General features: G+C 45.3%; 1 protein-coding gene across 1 annotated transcript in view; it reads right to left on the bottom strand.

Moving 5' to 3' along the window:
* LOC142012924 (uncharacterized) overlaps positions 1 to 20,506 on the bottom strand; it is a 63,324-nt gene that overhangs the window by 31,252 nt on the left and 11,566 nt on the right. The window contains exon 2 of the mRNA XM_074993972.1: positions 15,264 to 15,442. Within this exon, the coding sequence (XP_074850073.1) occupies positions 15,264 to 15,442 (179 nt within the window). The remainder of the gene's footprint in view (positions 1 to 15,263; positions 15,443 to 20,506) is intronic.

Below are 20,506 nucleotides of genomic sequence, written 5' to 3'. Positions count from 1 at the left end.
ATTTCACCTGCCACATATTGTAGTCTCATGCTGCAATGGTACAAAATGGTATTGGGACGAATTTATAACAGAGAAACATACAGAGGGTACAGTTCTTACATGTAAAATATTCTTTTCATTCCAAACTAGTCCCAAATTCACAGAGAAATTTAAATATGTGCACATGAATATTCCTATTGACGTAAGGCACCCACTTCCTTTAAGTCATGCAGGTACATAACAATCTTTCCTAAAGAAAACCCTAATTTGGAAAAGGGAGAAAAAAATATACAAATGTGATTAGAAAAAATAAAGTGACTTTGTAAAGAAGACCAAACTTAGCAGTGTTATTTTGCCCCTCTTCAAGATAACTCACTACTGACTTGAAGGGGAATTTAACTTATTTAAGAAGTATGGGCAATATGATTTTGTCTGATAAAATCATCTGGCAGAAGTATAAATGGGAATAGGTACAATAATATAAGAAAGTAGAACAAACCCAGTTATGTCAAAGAGGCTCGTTATTCTTTCCAAATTAAAGGAAGATGTTATCTCCTCTTTTCAATTAAGTCATCTCATTTTAGCAAAGGTTTTCTTTTTCTTTCAAAAAGAGCAGTAAATACATGCTCAGCCCTTGCCCATTTGCTCCCATGTTGTGCACAGACAGATTTTATGAACTCTCAAAGACAAACATATGAATTCATAGTCCTTGTGATGCACAGTAGGGAGAGAGGGAATGGTGGATTTTCCTTCTACCCTTTTATTTGCTCTGCAGGTAGCAGTTCCGTTGATGGGAATTAATACAAAGAATTGCCAGGGATGTGACATGAAACTAATAATTCAGAAAGGCAGGCAAGGAAAGAAGAAATAGCAGTATTGTCCATTGCTCATGGCAATTTTGCAGACAGCTTCCTAAATTACATCCATTATGTGATTTACTTGTACCTCTCCTTTTATCTAGAGAGTCATCTGGATCAAAACAGTAATAAAGCTCTCCTGACAAGAGCCACAAAGAGACTTTGTTCTAAGAGTCTATCTTGAATTTCTGCTTGGTCACATCCAGTGAACACTTAAACACAATGAAAATCTCGGGATGCTGGTTCGGAGGCAAGGATTGCTGGACAAGTTCACTGTGTTCCTGTCTGAAGGCTGGTAGTATTTTCAGTCATGTGGTTGATGCAGAAAGAGAAGACGACCCCTACCACACTAAAGTATTTCCAAATGGCTAACTTAACTGGCAGAGTAAAATTATGCTGTAACTGAAGAAAGCAGAATAAATATGTTTACAGAGGGTGAACCTATAAACTACACATATTGCAGGGGAAAGGCAGAGCGAGGGAGGTGTCACACAATGTTTATAGGTTTTCTGAAAACTCACAGCAACTCCATGTTGATTGTCCAGAATTTGCGTTTAACCAGATTAAACCTTTCATTTATCCCTGCCTATGGGATCCTTGGCCCTGTTGGGTGATCAGATGGATTTCAAGATTCTGGGAATTCTGTCCTCAGTTTTTCTCTAAACTAATCCTTGTATAGTCTCTAATCCAGCACCCTTGGGACCTGACCAGTGCTGGATGAGAGAATTTGCCAGGCCACGAGAAGTCATACTGGCTAGTAGCGTTATTAACACTTTCACTGCTTACTGGGCTCTTAGAAGACATTTAGGGGTAAATTACAGCTAAATAACAGCACAGAACACTAGTGGTGGTAAACAAACTTTATGGGACCATGGGAAACTTGGCCAAACGCATAAGTGGTCATCCAGCTAACTAAAATCATGCTAGATTATGGATATTGATGGATGATAGAGTTCCAGATTAGAGAGGTTCAACCTGCAGAAGAAAAGTAACAGTCCTGATTATGCTCTTGTATTCATGCAAAATAGAATTAACTCAATTCAGGTCAATGGGCCTTATGTCAATAGCAGTTACTTGTATTCTGAGTTGGGGAATCAGATTCATTGTATTTACACTGCTGTCAGTAAAAGCAGGATTAGGGCTATCATGTTTAACAAGTACTGACCCATATGGGTATATAGACAACATTGCAGCAGGTGGAACATTCATCAGATCTTTCTATGAGCCATTTTACAATGAGACTAATGGGCAGCCTTCAAAAGAAAACCCTCTAACGAGGGTATATTAATGTATAACAAGTGAAAGCAGGGTATCTCCCTATCAGCCAACACATATTGTAGTTAATGCACGCTAACTGTTTTATGACATAAGGAAAGCTGTATATTTAAAAATAAAAATTCTGGTTATTCAGTGAAGAAAAGTGGTATCTGTGAGTTCCAGGATTTAGCTTTTCTACTGCTCTGCACCCTGACAGTTATTTACCTTAGTGCAAAGTAGACATCAGTCATTGCCAATCTGACTTAATAGGTTTCACACACACTAGGCACATGTGGTACGTGACAATGGCAGATCTGGCATGGTTTGTATAACTCCTAGACAGTTTTTCTTGTTTAAAGTCCACTTCATAGGAATATAGAATACACTATTTATTTGTTGATATGCAAGTGGTTGGCATTTTACCCCAAAAGAGAGTCATCATGATACTACGAGCCTGATTCTGATTTGTACTCTCATTGTAAATCAAGAGTAGCTAAATAAATCAATGCAGTTATAGCAGAGTTTGAACTGAGTAAATGAGCTCAGGGTCCCGTCTAGTGACTTTTACATAGTATAGGATATTACCTAGTAACATGGCATAGTGTGGCATTAGCAGGAATAAATCACTGAGTAGTTTGTCCCTGGCAGTGATCTGAATTCAGGTAGATTTCTTCAGACAGTAACTTCAGGACATGATTTGGGATAGTTTCCAAGACGATCCCTCGACTGACCTTGCCCAAGGCTGATTGTCAATTAAAATGATCTGACAGTCATTGACAATTACAGCATGCTGCATATACTGAGGCCGTGTCTACATGTGCACGCTACTTCGAAGTAGCGGCGCCAACTTCAAAATAGCGCCCGTCACGGCTACACGTGTTGGGTGCTATTTTGAAGTTGAAATTGACGTTAGGTGGCGAGACGTCGAAGTTGCTAACCCCATGAGGGGATGGGAATAGCGCCCTACTTCGAAGTTGAATGTCGAAGTAGGGCACGTGTAGACGATCTGTGTCCCGCACCATCGAAATAGCGGGGTCCGCCATGGCGGCCATCAGCTGAGGGGTTGAGAGACGCTCTCTCTCCAGCCCCTGCGGGGCTCTGTGGCCATCGTGTGCAGCAGCCCTTAGCCCAGGGCTTCTGGCTGCTGCTGCCGCAGCTGGGGATCCATGCTGCATGCACAGGGTCTGCAACCAGTTTTCGGCTCTGTGGATCTTGTGTTGTTTAGTGCAACTGTGTCTGGGAGGGGCCCTTTAAGGGAGCGGCTTGCTGTTGAGTCTGCCCTGTGACCCTGTCTGCAGCTGTTCCTGGCAGCCTTATTTCTATGCGTGCTACTTTGGCGTGTAGATGTTCCCTCGCAGCGCCTATTTCGATGTGGTGCTGCCCAACGTCGAAGTTGAATGTCGACGTTGCCAGCCCTGGAGGACGTGTAGACGTTATTCATCGAAATAGACAATTTCGATGTCGCTACATCGAAATAAGCTATTTCGATGTAGCGTGCACGTGTAGACGTAGCCTGAGAGTGTTGGTAGGTTTATGTCTATGGGGATCTATTATGTGAAAGCAAATTAGAACATGGTAAGCCTAAATTTTTACGTATGCCTTAACACTGCAACATCATTTTTTTTTCTTTAACCTTCTGACTCCTCTGCTCACTGAACAGCCACTCAGGCTGCAGGAGCTCATGGAGGTAGGAAAGTCAGCAACTTCTTCCTGAATTGTCATCAAAAAGTATCCCGATATAGATATTGCTCTTCACCTAGAATCAACTCTTGGGCAGTATGTGGTATAGCTAACACTCCACAAAGACATGGCTTCAACCTTGAAAAGTTATTTTTGATTATATTGTATGCGGCTAATTTAGGGAATTTGCAGGCATAGATGTTGTACAAACAAAAAGGAAAGAAAGATTGCATGATAAATCTCTTTGTTACATCTTCTAGTCACACATTGCAATTTCACACTTCATGGTCAGTGCTCCTAGCATGCCCCATAGGCCAACATGCTCAGAAGCAGGTACCTAAAGATAAGTGCACAACTAAAAGTGTCTGATTTCCAAATATATGAAGAGCTTATAATTCTCAGTGACTTCATTAGGAGCTGTGTGCGTTCCGTACCTTGGAAAACCATGTCAATTTTATTTAGATGTTTACATATGAAGTTAAGTGCATGAGTTCAGGCACCCAAATTTAAAAATGTTGGTCTTAATAATCACTGCTCTTATTCTGAATCACTAAATAAATTTATTCAGCCATATGATGGCACTATACAGAATGAAAAATGTAACTAAACTTAGAGCACTCAAACAGCAAAGGTATTAACATTCTTATACCCTTAAGGACTGTGATTGGCCAAGACATGACACATCAAGAATAATCCCAGAAAATGCCTTTTTCAGAATTATTATTGAAGATGTTTTTGTAGTAATCAATGACACACAATCCATGGCCACGCACATAAGAATCTCCTTTTTCTCGTCTTTACTATTCCTTTTGAGATAGAGCTGTTGAATTTTTCACATCCTCACGTAAAATATGCCACTTGGTCAGACTTTGAGAAAAGATGAATATACAAGAAGAGTGGACATCCGTTGGAAGTGGATGTATAATGGCATTTCCACATAATTTGTTTCTAATAATAAAAATACAATTCTATGTATAATTACCTCTTACACATATCTTTTGAGGGCTAAAGGGACTTTGAAGTAGCCTGGGCACTTCGAAGTACCCACGGGTTAGCCGTGGCTACACGCAAGCCAACACTTAGAAGTTTAACACTTTGAAGTTGCCGTGGGGCAGAATTGGCACTGCAGCCCTTCATTAATAATCTCCCGACACCCTACTTACCATGCTCCCTTTGAAGTTGGGAGCTAGTGTAGACACAGCCACAACGTTCTTGTTTTATTTGTTAATAGTGAGTACTTAGATACATTTATGGTTCTCAGGATATGTGTTAGGATTCCTTAACAATCTTACAATTCACCAATTTACTATCCTATCATCTAGACCTGCTATATCATTAAATGGATCCCAGATTTTATGACCATCAAAGTGAGAGATTTTTTTAAAGGGCATGGAAGTTTAAAGGACAGAGGAGTCCTTTATTCCTGCTAAAGGCTACCTGATACATTTGCTGCAGAGAATTCACCTTAATTATAAGGTTTCAGTCCTTTAATGAGAAGCATATGGGAACGAGAAGCATCCTTAGCAGCCAGTCTCAAGCCAAAGGAGTCAGGTGGGCCCTTTTGAACATCCAGGCTAAACCTGTAAGCACACATCTGTCAGCTCAATGTGGGAAGCTCACTCATAGCTTCAGACATACCCACTGATTTGAAAGTGTGTCTTCAATACAGGGCTATAGCTTAGCTCTTGCCCTTTTGGTCATGCTTTACATTAAAAAGTACAATAAACAGAATAAGTTAGAGTTCCAGCCAGCAGAATAGCTGCAGAAGCAGCCAAACCTGGGACTGCTACATTGTAAGAGAAAGGATATTTAGAATGAAGTCTTCAGGCAAGGAACAGTCTCTTATTTTGGGTACATCTGCACTGTACAGTTAACCCAGGCTTTTGCTTGTGCATCACCCCAAACTCACTGAAATTCAAACACAGACACCTTAAATCTGGGTTTATATTTGCTTGGCAGCTGACCCTGCATGCCTGCCTCGGGGGATAGGTTAGACCCCAGTTTTTCCTGTAAGAAGAGTAGTGCTAAAACCCGGGATGTGGAGCTTAGATTTCGATAGTTCTCCAAAGCCGTCATACATTTTCGGAGGCTGCATTTTCCAGCCAGTCCATCTACTCATTTCCCATTCTTTTCCGTTGTGGCAGAAGCCATCTGCTGGTTATATATACTTGGTTGGCATTTAATGCCCTCATTCCATGGAGCCTGCTTCTTTTTTGCTCAGCTTAGTTCAGCTGAAAAGCATAAGAAGTTGTTGTCCATGAAATTGGCTAGGCAGTTTGCTGCTAAATAGCCAGAGGATCAACTAAAGTTCTGGTTATTACCTGCTACAAGTACAGCACACAGCATAATTTTAGCAGATGTGCCAGAAACCAGAATTTGTATAAGAGCAGTGCCAAAAGGTTGGTGATTGTGCAAATGGCTATTCAGTCTGAGGGAGGAATTAAAAACCTCAAGGGCACCTACCAAAAGGGAAATAATGCCAACAGCAAATCTGGCAACTCCCCATCTATCTGTCCCTATTATAAATAGTTTGACCTCATACTCAGAATTCCCCTGAAAACCTAGCCCACCATGGTACTTAAGGGACTTTTGAGGTGGAATGATCTTCATTTAAGACAAAAGAAAGATAGGACAAGAATGCAACCAAAAGAGGGCCTCATAGCAGAAACAGATTATTGAGGTGGAAGAGACCCCAGAACAGAATATGTGGCCAACTGAGGTGGAAGACATATACAAGAGTACCAGTAATTTTGAGTTTCAATGGTGGCTTCAAACTTGGTTGGGGCCCTTTAGGGAGTGCTGTAATTATACTAATGAGGTGTTTTGTGGCTTAGAACACACAACAGGAGTTTTGCTGATGTTCCTGGTGTTGGAAAATTATATCCATATGAACCTTGGCTTTGGCACTAGCATTCAAACAGTCTTCGCCATCTGAGGTGATGCTTATTATTCAACGTACATTGCCTTAAGCATTCCTGGCCAAGAAAAACTTGATTTATTAAGACCTGTGGCTCTTTATCAAGTAGGTGCTAGTTAGTTATTTTGCATTTGCTTACAAATTATCAGTCTCTTCTAAATGAATTTGATGATGCCAATGAATCAGTAACTATTTAGCGCCTTCTGGTGTAATTGGAAGTGTGTCAGATACCTAATAGTAATATACACTTCACATTTGTGGATGTTATTTGCAAGAGCAAACTAAAACCCTGGGGCCTGTTTGTTATTATTTTAAATTGGTGGTTTTATTTAGCACTGACTAAGTGAGGGAACAAAGTTAGTGCAGGAGATAAGCAAAGTGGGGAATCAGAAGCAAAGCATTGATAATTTGCCTTGAAACTGGCCTGCAGCACCTATACTCTCTATTCCTGGCCTTTCCTCAACAGCATCGTCTGCTCCTTATGCTGAAGTTACTGCATGTGGTGGTTTGACAGTGTGGACTGAGGACTGGGATGAGGCCACAATATTAGAGGATATTTGTGACAAGGGAAAGAAGTGAAAATACAGCTGGACTCAGACCTTGGAAAATAGTTGTATTTCTATAAAGTGCAAACATACTTTTGGAGCTAAGTAAGGTAACCATTAATGTGCTAATGACTGAGTATAGAGATATATAAATTATACATAGACAACTATGCTAAAAACCTGGTCAGATTAAAAAGTCCAACACACAGAGGTTAAGAAATGCCAGACTGAAGGTTGCCTATACAATAGTAGTTCAGATAAGCTGCATATCTCATTCTAGTCCAGTCTTTAATCACACAATCTCATACTTTTTTTCCATGGGACGCCTGCCTCAGTCTGTGCCCAGGATAGCCAGTGCTTATTGAATTAGAAGCTACTCAATATTTTGTTGTTTCTTCATTATTCCTTTTGTGATCCCAGTACTGATCTTCAGAAAATAAAGTTACTAATTTCCTCAGAAGCTTTTCTATGGTACCCATCATTATAGTTCCCAAGTGTTCTACAAACATTTGCTGTTTTATTTTCACAACACAACTCAGAGGTGATATGGTAGTATTGTTACAGGTGATGAGACACAGAGACCTTAAGGTAAGATCTGAGATGAGTTGGGGCTGACCTTACAGTCCTTAGCATGATAATCTGTTATGTATTCAAGCCACAGTTCCCATGGACTTTAGCTGGAGCTGTGAGTGCTCGGCTCTTCTTTAAATCAGAACCCAGCATTTGAAGAAGGGTACAGAGGAAACAAGGAGCACACAGTTAGTGAACACATGTGAGAGGGGTGACTTAGGTGACTTGTCCAGCTTCATATGGGACTTCTGCGGACAGACAGAATGCAGTTCTCCAGGGCAGCATTCAGCTGGCTTAACATGAAACTATCCCTTTCAGTTAGAAGGTGGGTTTTGTTTGTTTGGTTGGTTTTTAAACCATGGGCACAACACATATTTGTCTAATTTAATTCTTGGCTCATCCATTTTTGCTGAAACACTCAAAAATCAGTCTGAGCCAAGCACCCAGTTTGGGGAATTTCAGTCTGAATAATTACTGTTTGGCAAAATTACCAGCAACTGAAACAGTGGTTTGAAATGGGAAATGTTGGGCAACCTTACATATAGAAAATGCTACTAGTTCGCGATAATAAATACTGGAAACACCTAACTAATGTTCTTAGCCAGCATGGCTGGCGGTACTGTATAGATTACAGTAATCTACATCTTGATGGTCCATTGGAAAGACTATTCCCATATTAATAAGACTACACACTATATTTGAGATTGAACGAGAGAGAGAGAGAGAGAGAGAGAGAGAGGTTGAACATTTTAGCTACGTCTACACGTGTATGCTACATCGAAATAGCTTATTTCGATGTAGCAAAATCGAAATAAGCTATTTCGATGAATAGCGTTTACACGTCCTCCAGGGCTGGTGCCGTTGACATTCAACGTTGACGTTGGGCAGCACTACTTCGAAGTAGGTGCTGCAGGGGAGCGCCTACACACCAAAGCGGCCCACATTGAAACAAGGGTTCCAGGAACAGCTGCAGAGAGGGTTACAGGGCGGACTAGCACTTCCGGGCTACAGCTAGCCGCCCCCTTAAAGGGCCTCTCCCAGAACCACTCAGCCTGCACAGCACACGGGCTGCAGAGCCACAGGCACACACACCCCTTCGAGGCAGTATGGACCCCCAGCAGCAGCAGCAGCAGCAGCCAGAGGTCCACCCACCCTCCCCTGCAGAAGCAGTGCTTGCCCTGCTCAATGCTATGCAGGAGGCAGCTGACCACCTTCTATTCGCGGAAGAGGAGCTGCCCCCAGGGGAGGAGGAAGCAGCCCCAGACCTTGCTGCCCGCTGACCTCCCCCCGCTGCACACGCCGCCGGCTGTGGAGCTACCCCACGAGCACAGACTGGTGGGAGTGGCTGGTGCTCGGCAAGTGGGACAACGAGCGCTGGCTCCAGAACTTCCGCATGAGCCGGCAGACATTCCTGGAGCTCTGCCAGTGGCTCACGCCCACACTGAGGCACCAGGACACCTCCATGCAGCGTGCCCTCACGGTCGAGAAATGGGTCGGCATCGCTGTCTTGAAGCTGGCCACTCCAGACAGCTACAGATCCGTGGGGCAGCAGTTTGGTGTGGGCAAGGCCACCGTCGGGGCTGTCCTCATGGAGGTAAGAGGACCTGGCGGGGGGGCCTGGGGAGTGGGGGGAGCCCTGGGGTGGAGGGCAGCACTGGGGTGGAGGGCAGCCCTGGGGGAGGGAGGCCTGGGGGAGGGAGGCCTGGGGTGGAGGGCCAGACACACCCAGCACACCCCTCACTGGTGCTCTCCCATGTCCTTCCCCTGCAGGTCGTCCGCGCCATCAACGCCCTGCTCCTCCACAGGCTCGTGCAGCTTGGGGACCCGGATGCCGCCATCATGGGGTTTGCCAGCCTGGGCTTCCCAAAGTGCTTTGGGGCTCTGGATGGGACCCATATTCCCATCCGTGCTCCAGAGCACAGCAGAGGACGCTTCCTGAACAGGAAGGGCTACCATTCGGTGGTCCTCCAGGCCTTGGTGGACAGCCAGGGCTGCTTCCTGGACATTTATGTTGGCTGGCCTGGCAGCACCCATGACACCTGGGTCTTCAGAAATTCGGGCCTGTGCTGCTGGCTGGAGGCGGGGACCTAAATCCCCCAGTGGGAGATCCCTGTGGGGGACACCACCATGCACCTCTGCGTCGTCGCAGACGCGCCGCACCCCACTCCGGCCCTGGCTCATGCACCCTTACACGGGCCATCTCTCAGCCAGCCAGGAGCGGTTCAACACGCGCTTGAAACATGCATGGCAGGTGGTCGAGTGCACTTTTGGCTGCCTCAAAGGGCGTTGGAGGTGTCTCCTCACCCAATTGGATGCAGGCCCCACCAACATCCCCCAGGTTGTGGGCGCGTGCAGCGCACTCCACAACCTGGTGGAGAGCAAGGGGGAGGCATTCTTCCAGGGCTGGGCTGTGGAGGCTGGCAGGGCCGACGAGCAGCCACCCGCTGCCCCAGTCGCCAGGTGGACCCCAAGGGGATCTGGGTCCGGGAGGCCCTGTGGGCCCATTTTGACCAGGCCACAGGGTGAACACTGGAAAGCCACCCACTGCACCCCCACATCCTCCACAACACTCCCTGCCCCCACGCCCACACCACAGAGCACCCAAGAGCACCCCACCCTTCTTGCAAATAAAAATGGACCTGTTGTTTTTGAAACAAAAAAGCAGTGAATTCTCTTATTAATACAAAAAATATATATATAGTAGAACAAAAGAGGGGAACTATTTACATGGGGGGGCAGGTACCATAAAAAAAAGGGGTCCAACACAAACTATATACAAATAATGGAGGATATGTACAAAGGGCGGGGGCCACGTCCTCGGCCCCGCACCCCTCTACTGTCCGGCACCCGGGGTTGGAGGGTGCAACCCTCACCTCAGCCTGAGCCCTGGCCGAGGCTGGGTGGGGGCTGGGCGAACCGGCAGATAAGGCCGGCGGGTGTCTGCAGGCCCCAGGTCGCCCTCGGCGGAAGGCCCCAGAGTGGCGGATGGCAGTGGGATGGCGGTCGGAGCAGTGGGCAGAGCAGCAGGTGGCGCGGCATGGGGGGCCAGGTATTCCGCTATGAGCTTGAATGTGCGCATGAAGGCCCCTCATGCCTCCTGGTGCCAGGCCAGCGCTTGCTCCTGGAGCTCGAGCTGCCGCTCCGCCACCTGCAAGCGCTGCTCTGACACCTCCAGCTGACACCGGAGGGTCACGAGCAGCTGGGGGTCCGTCGCAGTCCTCTGGTGGCTCCTCCTCTGTTGGCCTCATCCTGGGGCTGGTTGGTGCTCCGCCGAGGGGCTGGCCTGCTGGGATGGCCCCGGTGGCCTCTCCGGGACCACGGACACCTCACCGGCACTCTCCAGGCCCTCCGATATGCAGCTGCGGAACACAGGGGGGAAGAAGAGTGGAGACAGCCATTAGTGTGGGCCCCGACCCGTGGCCCTTGTCCACCCACCCCTCTGCTGCTGGTTCCCCATCCCTGTCCCTGGGAGATGCTGATGATGATGATGGGTGTCCCCCCCGCCCCCGGGGGACCCTAGGTTCTGCTCCCCCAATCCCCAGGGATGGGGCATGGCTCTGTCCTGCTGGGGGGCAGGGGCTGATGCACTCTTCTGAGGGACATGCCACTGCTGTCCTTGGGGCCATGGTCATCTGGGCATGTGGAGGGCCCTGGTCATGTCTGTTGTCCCCGCCCCTTAACCCCGGGGGTGTGCACCGGGGGGGGTACATACCTGACGGTCCGCTCCCACAGTCGGGGGACACCCTCTGGGCAGACGCCCTGCTGGAGCTCCGGGATGGGATGGTGATGTGGAGCCCCCCATCGCTGGAGGAGGATTCCCCCTCCTCCTCCTCCGGCATCCCAGGGGTGGGCTTTTGGGGCAGGGCCCTGGGGTGCGGGGCTTGCCTCCGGGGCGGACTCTGTCTCCGGGGCCTGCTGGGGCTCGTCGGCCGAGGTGTCAAGAGTGGCCGGAGGGGAGGAGGTGTACTGGGGGCCCAGGATAGACCTGAGCTCCCTGTAAAAGGGGCAAGTGGTGGGGGCGGCCCCAGATCAGCTGGCTGCATCCCAGGCCCAGGCGTAACCCTGCCACAGCTCCTTAACCTTACTCCTGACGTGGTCAGGAGTGCGGGCAGGGTGACCCTAGGCAGCCAGGCCCTCGGCCAGCCGAGCGAACGCATCCGCGTTCCACCTCTTGCTCCCCATTACCTGGAACACCTCCTCCTCACCCCAGAGCCCCAGCAGGTCCCGGATCTCAGCCTCCCTCCAGGAGGGGCCCTGCTGCCTTTTCCCAGGCTGGCTGGCTGCCTGGGAGCCCTGGCTCCCCTTCGGGGGGTGCCCTGAGGGTGCTGGGGGGCTGACGAGTGGCCATTGCTGCAGGGGTGGTGGACTGGGGCTGCAGAGGGGCGTGCAGGCTGGCCACGTGGCAGTGCTGCCTCCTGCACGCGCTCTCAGCTTCCTGCATAGGAACGCAGGGGGCGGGGAGTTTTAAGGGGCCACTGTACACGGTGACCATAGAGCTCAGGGGCTGGAGAGAGCGTCTCTCAACCCCTCAGCTGATGGCCTCCATGGCGGACCCCACTCTTTTGATGTTGCGGGACGTGGATCGGCTACACGTGCCCTACTTCAATGTTCAACGTCGAAGTAGGGCACTATTCCCATCCCCTGATGGGGATAGCGACTTTGACGTCTCACCGCCTTACATTGATTTCAACTTCGAAAGAGTGCCCGCCCTGGGTAGACGTGGCAGGCGCTATTTCGAAGTTGGCGCGGGTACTTCGAAGTAGCCAGCACGTGTAGATGCGGCTTTTAAGAGATACTATTTCAGTTATGCAGCCAAATCAGGTTTCTTCTACCCTTGCAGAAAAAGTAGTATGCATGTTCTTATCAGCTACAAGAGTTGGACTTCCAAGGTGCAACTCACCACATTTGTAGATTTTTGTAAAACTTAGTCCAGTAGCAAGAAATAGATTAAATTTAATAACCATAATAAATACTGCATTTTCCGTATATCAGCAATTAAAATAATACATGTATAAGATAGGAGTCAAACGAAATAGAAAATAAAAATAGCTCCCAGAGAAACTACGAGGGGGTAAAGTGCCTAATTTCACTTATTTTAAGTACTTAATAACAAGCTAATGTCTGAGATGCTAAGAAGACCTTACATTGTATTGTTTTGTAGTGCTCTGAAAGGTATTCTGCTAATTCATTCTATAGAATTTACATTTGCTGAGAACAGAGTCTACAAAGCAATAAGATATTTCAGAATTTCATCACCTTTATAGTAAAAGTACACATCATTTTTAGTATTTCTTCCTGAGAAACAATGTTATCCAATGACAGACTATTATATGGCCAGCAGCTCCCCACTCCATCACTGGTAAATTGTTTGGCTTTGGACAATATATTTAGTTTCTTCCTTCTAACTTTTAAAAATTCATAGGCCCAAATTATGCATGCAGAAATGCACTGGCTGCAATTGGCCATGTGAATGTCTAGTTTGACGCCTAAATTTTTTTGTTTGCATGCTCATTTTTCTGATTTCCAAGCATGATAAATTCTTTCACAGATACATTTGCAAAGAAAATATGGGAGAAAGTTGCAGTATCTCTGATCTCCTGTTTTAAAAATATGTCACTCAGTGTTCCCATCTGGAATATGGGGTAACATGACTCTCTTATGAAACAGGGGTGCTGTGAGGCATTGTCATTAGCTGAAGTTTGTATCATTTGATGACTATGTCATGAGTGTACCAGTTATAGTAGTTATCAAATGTACCATATACATTTAATTTATTTTCTTAAGAATTGGTAAAGATTTTATTTAAATGTGTTTTTTTTCCCTCCAGTGCAAAATGAAGTGAACTCACATAGGGAAAAATAGACTTTCTGATATAAATATAAGGGAGCAATATAACACCTTTAATCTTTAGGACAAAATGCTTGGATAAATACCACATTGACAACAGTTGCTAAACTGCTGTAGAATAGTATTAGCACCCCAGAATTAGATGGTAATACACTGAGCTCTTGGTATTAAGAATTGGATACTTGATTTAGCAGGCAAGCTTCTCTCTCAGTATTTGGCTTCCTCAAATGTTATAAAAAAGACTGAGACACTCTTGTGATTGTCCGTTCTATCCGCACAGAGATATGTGTGTATAATATAATATTCAAAAGCCCCAATGGCTATGGACTTCAAAATACCAAACGAAAGGTATACAGACATTTACAAGGAAACACTTGCTACCTTCCAGCCCGTCTCTTAGAAGCAGAATCAGAATGATACGTTGCAAAATGTTGCTTTCTATTTCTAACCATGTCAGTTTTGTGCTTTTAATTCATCTGTTAAAAGTGTAAATACAGGCCAGGTTTGTGTCTACCGTACCTAGTGAACAGAGGACTTTATCAGTTGTCAGCAGAATCCCCTACACAGAGGATTCTTTCCTACATAAACTAAGACTATGGCTACACAAAAGGTTTTTTCCTGCAAAACTGGCCTTTTGTGGGAAAAACATGCGGCACATCTATAAGCAAAATGTGCTTTATGGGCTGTTTGTCAGCAAAACCCGGCACATCTGCTGGCAGCATTATATTTTTCTACATTCAGAAAACAGCCATGTAGATGCTCTGGGGCCATTTTGTTGAGCTTTCAGTCAGCCATTCTGCCGCAAAAGGGCTGGGCAGTCTGGCTACTCTCTGTTGACAAACTATATTGCTTTTTTGATCCACTTTCATGCGTAGATGCAATATATTGACAGAAGTTTGGTTGGGGAATCCCTTCTGAAAGTTACTTCTGTAGAGAGAAGCTTCTCGTGTAGATGTAGATTTTTAGCTATATCTTACATTAGAATACTTGTGGCAGAAGCTGGGACACAAATACTAGGTACAAGGCAGAAAAAGTTGTGCTAAGTTTATTACCTGCAAGCTGTTCACTGAATGTCTTAAGGATTAGCTGGTGGCCCACAGCTATGCCTGGTAGGAATCAGGTTGTAAATACACAGTCAGTTTGGAGTATGTTTAGGGGATGACTTTATGCAGAGATGTCTGATCCTGCTGGGTGGTTTATATATACTGCGTTGGTCTGTGGCACAGCTTCTATGGGACTGGCACAGAGTAGCCCTGCCACCTTGAAGAAGGTTCTCTGCTCACTTGGGAACACAGGTTTGGCTATAGATCACCCCTGGGTAGAGGAGAGTAGTGACTGTTCTAATGGGGACAAAGAACAGCCCAGATGGAAGCATGACTGAAACTCAGATCAGACTGGCCCAGGTTGTGAAAGGGAAAGAACTTCCTTTCTCATAACACAGCAGTAAAGTTTGAAGGTAACTCAGGGCTTCCTATAGTGTCCACTGAAATCAGTGGGAGCCCTTATATCCAGTGAATATTGCTTTGAAGCCCCCTTCAGTCACCACATAGAAAATTGATACCACATTCATTTGAAGTGAATCCTAAATATAGCATGATCTTCTTTTCTTACCATCCTTCTGTGTTGTAACTTGCTTCTGCTTTAGTGTTTCCAACTCCTGATGCAATTTCAGAACAAAGAGACTCAGAAATACCTGGGAAGTTAGGAGCAGCAGGATAAAGAAAACATGACAGAGTCTCCGTAGGTGAAAATGGGCCAGAAACGCCTGACTACTTTTCAAGCATGTTTTCCTACAAAAAAAACAAAAAACAAAACCATATATTGTTCTGTTCTGTATAAAATTGGCTGAAACATCTGCACTTACATCTCGACAGCAGGTAGCTGCAGTACTTTCTCACTGTAGTTTCTCAGCAGCTTCTGAGTTAATTACACAAGGCAGCAGAGTAATAAAACCGAAGAGTCTGAGCTAATATTGATGTCATGAATAAATGTGCTTACTTGTTTGTACCTTGCAAGGTGGAATCATTAAACCAGCTCATGTTCACTATTCTGAAGAAAAATTCTGGTGGCCCCAACATGGATTATCAGAGTGATATATAAAATATTAATATGATGGGTGCAGAGAGTGACTCCACAAACTGGTGTTCCTGGATCTTTATGTTTGTGTTAAGTGGTTTCTTGTTCTGATATGATGTTGTTGTGTTATAGGAACAGAGAGAAAGCCATGCTAGTCTATATACTATCAAAACAAAAAACAAGTCCAGTAGTGCTTTAAAGACTAATTTATTAGTTATTGAATTTGAATATAAAAGAGGACTATCCAGTTATGTGGACTTCCTCCTCAAACCCTATGCCACCAACACTCCCAGCTGTCTACGAGATACCACTGACTTCCTGACGAAATTACAGAACATTGGAAAAGGGTCCTGACAACACCATCCTTGCCACCATGGATGTAGAGGCTCTATACACTAATATTTCCCACGAAGACAGATTACAAGTGATTAGGAATACCATCCCTGATGTCACCACTGCCAATCTGTGTCTGACCTCTGTAACTCTGCACAATTTATACCTCCAGATTAGTGGAACTGCTATGGGCACCTGCTTGGCCCCACAATATGCTAATATATTTATGGCTGACCTGGAACAACGATTCCTCAGCTCTCGTCCCCTATTACCCCTCCTTTACTTATGATACATTGATGACATCTTTATGACTTGGACCCATGGTATAGATACTCTAGAAAAATTCCACAGAGACTTTAACAATCTGCACCCTACCACCAACTTATACCTCGACTACTCCACGTGAGAGATACATTTCCTGGCCACTGCAGTACAAATCAAGGATGGCCTGATCAGCACCACACTCTACTGGAAACCCACTGATCGCTATACTTACCTAGGGTCCTGTGGCACCTTATAGACTAACAGAAAAGTTTTGAGCATGAGCTTTTGTGAGCACAGACTCACTTCATCAGATGCTGGTCTTGGAAATCTGCAGGGCCAGGTATAAATAAGCCAGAGCAAGGGTGGGGATAACAAGGTTAGCTCAGTCAGCAAGGGTGAGGCTTACTACCAGCAGTTGATCTGGAGATGTGAACACCAAGGGAGGGGAAGCTGCTTCTGTATTTAGCCAGCCATTCGCAGTCTTTGTTTAAGCCAGAGCTGAGGGCGTCGAATTTGCAGATGAATTGTAGCTCAGAAATTTCTCTTTGGAGTCTGGTCCTGAAATTTCTTTGCTGTAGGATAGCTACTTTTAACTCTGCTACTGTGTGGCCTGGGAGATTGAAGTGCTCTCCTACGGGCAGAGCTGGCAACGAGGTTTGTTGCATGGTTGGGTCCCTGAGTTAGAGTGACTGTGGTGTGGTGTATAGTTGCTGGTTAGGATTTGCTTCAGGTTGGCAGGTTGTCTGTGGGCAAGGACTGGTCTGCCTCCCAAGGCCTGTGAAAGTGGGGGATCATTGTCCAGGATGGGTTGTAAATCCCTAATGATGCACTGTACAGGTTTTAGCTGAGGACTGTAGGTGATGGCTAGTGGTGTTCTGTTGGTTTCTCTCTTGGGCTTGACCTGTAGTAAGAGGCTTTGTGGCACACGTCTGGCTCTGTTGATCTGTTTTTTCACTTCCTCAGGTGGGTATTGCAGTTTCAAGAATGCTTGGTAGAGATCCTGTAGGTGTTTGTCTCTGTCGGGGTTTCACAGGCCTTGGGAGGCAGACCAGTCATTGCCCACAGACAACCTGCCAACCTGAAGCAAATCCTAACCAGCAACTATACACTGCACCACAGTCACTCTAACTCAGGGACCCAACCATGCAACAAACCTTGTTGCCAGCTCTGCCCACATATCTACACCAGCAACACCATTACAGGACCTTACCAGATCAGCCACACCATCGTGGGTTCATTCAGCTGCACATCTACCAATATAATTTATGCCATCATGTGCCAGCAATGCCCCTCTGCTGTATACATCGGACAAACTGGACAGTCTCTACATAAAAGAATAAACGCACACAAATTAGACATCAGAAATGGCCATATACAAAAACCCGTAGGAGAGCACTTCAATCTCCTAGGCCACACAGTAGCAGAGTTAAAAGTAGCTATCCTACAGCAAAGAAATTTCAGGACCAGACTCCAAAGAGAAATTTCTGAGCTACAATTCATCTGCAAATTCGACGCCCTCAGCTCTGGCTTAAACAAAGACTGCGAATGGCTGGCTAAATACAGAAGCAGCTTCCCCTCCCTTGGTGTTCACATCTCCAGATCAACTGCTGGTAGTAAGCCTCACCCTTGCTGACTGAGCTAACCTTGTTATCCCCACCCTTGCTCTGGCTTATTTATACCTGGCCCTGCAGATTTCCAAGACCAGCATCTGATGAAGTGAGTCTGTGCTCACAAAAGCTCATGCTCAAAACTTTTCTGTTAGTCTATAAGGTGCCACACGACCCTTCGTTGCTGTTACAGATCCAGACTAACATGGCTACCCCTCTGATACTATATTTACCTTCATGCTTCTAACTTCTATCCTGCACACACAAGTAGATCCATTGTTTACAGTCAAGCCCTTAGGTACAATCGCATTTGCTCTGATCCTACTGACAGAGACCAAAAACTACAAGATCTCTACCAAATATTCATAAACCTGAACTACCCACCGGGAGAGGTAAAAATCAAAACCACAGGGCTAGATCAATACCCAGAAACCAACTACTTTAAGAGAGGCCCAGAAAAGCCAGTAACAGAACACCACTTGTCATTACCTACAGTTCCCAACTCAAACCACTGCAAGGCATTATTAAAGACCTACAACCTATCCTTAATCAGGATGCCACAATCCAGAACGCTCTGGGTGACAGGCCTGTTCTCTGCTACAGACAAGCTCCCAACCTTATGACGATTCTTACCTACAACCACGGTCTATACTGCAGGAGCACTAGTCCTGGACCTTTTCTTTGCAACAAAGCCCATTGCCAACTTTGTCCACATATCTATTTTGTAGATACCATCACTGGACCTAACCAGGTTAGTCACAGAATCGTGGGCACATTCTCATGTTCCTCAGTTCACATCTTATATGCCATCATGTGCCAACAATGCCCAGTTGCTTTGTATATTGGACAGACTTCAAACTCTCTTAGACAAAGAGTTAATGGGCATAAAACAGACATAAAAACACTCCTGATCCACAAACCGGTGAGTCACCACTTTAATGGAGTGGGCCATTCTGTTAATGACCTGAAAGTCTGCATCTTACTGAAGAGGAATTTTCACAACACTTTGGAAAGAGAGGCTGCTGAACTCTCTTTTATATTCAAATTTGACACATTAACACATGGTTTGAACCAGGATGGGAATTTTTTAGGTCATTATAAGGGCTCTTTTGCATACTTGGCTTACTCTAATTCTTGACTCCCTCCCCCACCTTCTGCCCCTCTGCTCTCTGATTTGCTTACCTTGATAATATTTTTCTGGTTTGTCAACCTTGATTACTATTTTTGGTTCTCTGTGCCTTAAATATTGAGCCTGTTCTAGTATGGCTATGGTCTGGAGAAGTGGGTCTGGCCCACGAAAGCTCATTACCTAATAAATTATTTTGTTAGTTTTTGAAGTGCTACTGGACTGCTTTTTTGTTTTATTGTTGTGTTAGTTTGTGAGAGTAAGAAAAAGTAAAAGTTGCTTGAGTTGGTGCTTGCTGCAGTGTCTCAATCAATTTCCATAATTTCTACAAGCAACTATTACAGCTGGTGCCTGTGGAGCTAAGATGGCAATAATACTTTTGCCTGATTAGAAGTTTACTCTTTATGCAGGTAAGACTGCAATCTATGAGTAGTTGACAGACTTTGAGCTGTGGTTCTTTGTAAATAAGTGGTCTGATGAGAAAGCAGCATGGTGCTTAGCACTGTAGTGCCTGGATGATGGAGTGAATTAAAAAACAAACAAAAAAAAACCCCCAAAAAGAGTCCCTGCTGCACTGAATCTGGCTTTACCAGTGCAGAATAGGCCCTATAGCTGGGTCAAACAATGACTGACTTCAAAGTGAAAAGTCAGTTTCTAAGTAGCCTGCAGAAAAACTACAGAAACTGTATGTGAAGAAGGATAACACACTAGAAAACCTATAAACCCAATTACATACAGTGTTACAAATGTGAGAGCAGAAACTGGGCTTCCTTAAAGGAATAATCTATTAATTTCCAGTCCCAGGTGATTCATTTATACCAGATGCAGCAATTGAAAAAATGATTGCTAGGGAAGTGGCTAAATATCTGGAGCATGCCCAGGTGCAAGCCATTCACAGATGCCCCATACATCATACCAGAGAGAGTTTCTTGAGTGGCTTCCAGACCAGCTGATATTTGCAGACAGTGTGGAATTGCTGAAGCAGGGGGAAGCCTCATCAGAGGAACTAGAAATTGCTGATACAGTAGGGATACCATCAGCAATTTATACAATAGCTCATGTTAAGAGCTGCCCAGGTACCAGTTAACACATGACAGGAGACATTGATGGTTGGAAAACCACAATGCTGTTAAACTCTGGGGTAAAAGAATAAATCTGAGCTATGGAGAACATCCAGCACTGAAGAGAAGAAACACTAACACTGCAGGAGTTAAATTAGTATCAGTTACGTTGCCAACCACTGCAGAAAACAGAAGAAATTTAACTCATGCTGAATTTGGGGGCTCTGCATCTCATATGAACTTTTGTTGTGGTGATTGGTATCTCTAGTGCTGTTGTATTGGGAGTGGATTTCACTCAAAGGCATCACAAGAGCTCCTGTAGGGGTAGTAGAACAAACTTGTTCCCACCAAAATATAGATATCTCTAGAGGATGCAATTAGTATGGA

Source organism: Carettochelys insculpta, chromosome 4 (assembly GCF_033958435.1).
Source record: "Carettochelys insculpta isolate YL-2023 chromosome 4, ASM3395843v1, whole genome shotgun sequence".
Taxonomy (NCBI): Eukaryota; Metazoa; Chordata; order Testudines; family Carettochelyidae; genus Carettochelys; species Carettochelys insculpta.
Note: the sequence above shows the minus strand (reverse complement) of the source record. Positions and strands in the feature narration are given on the sequence as shown.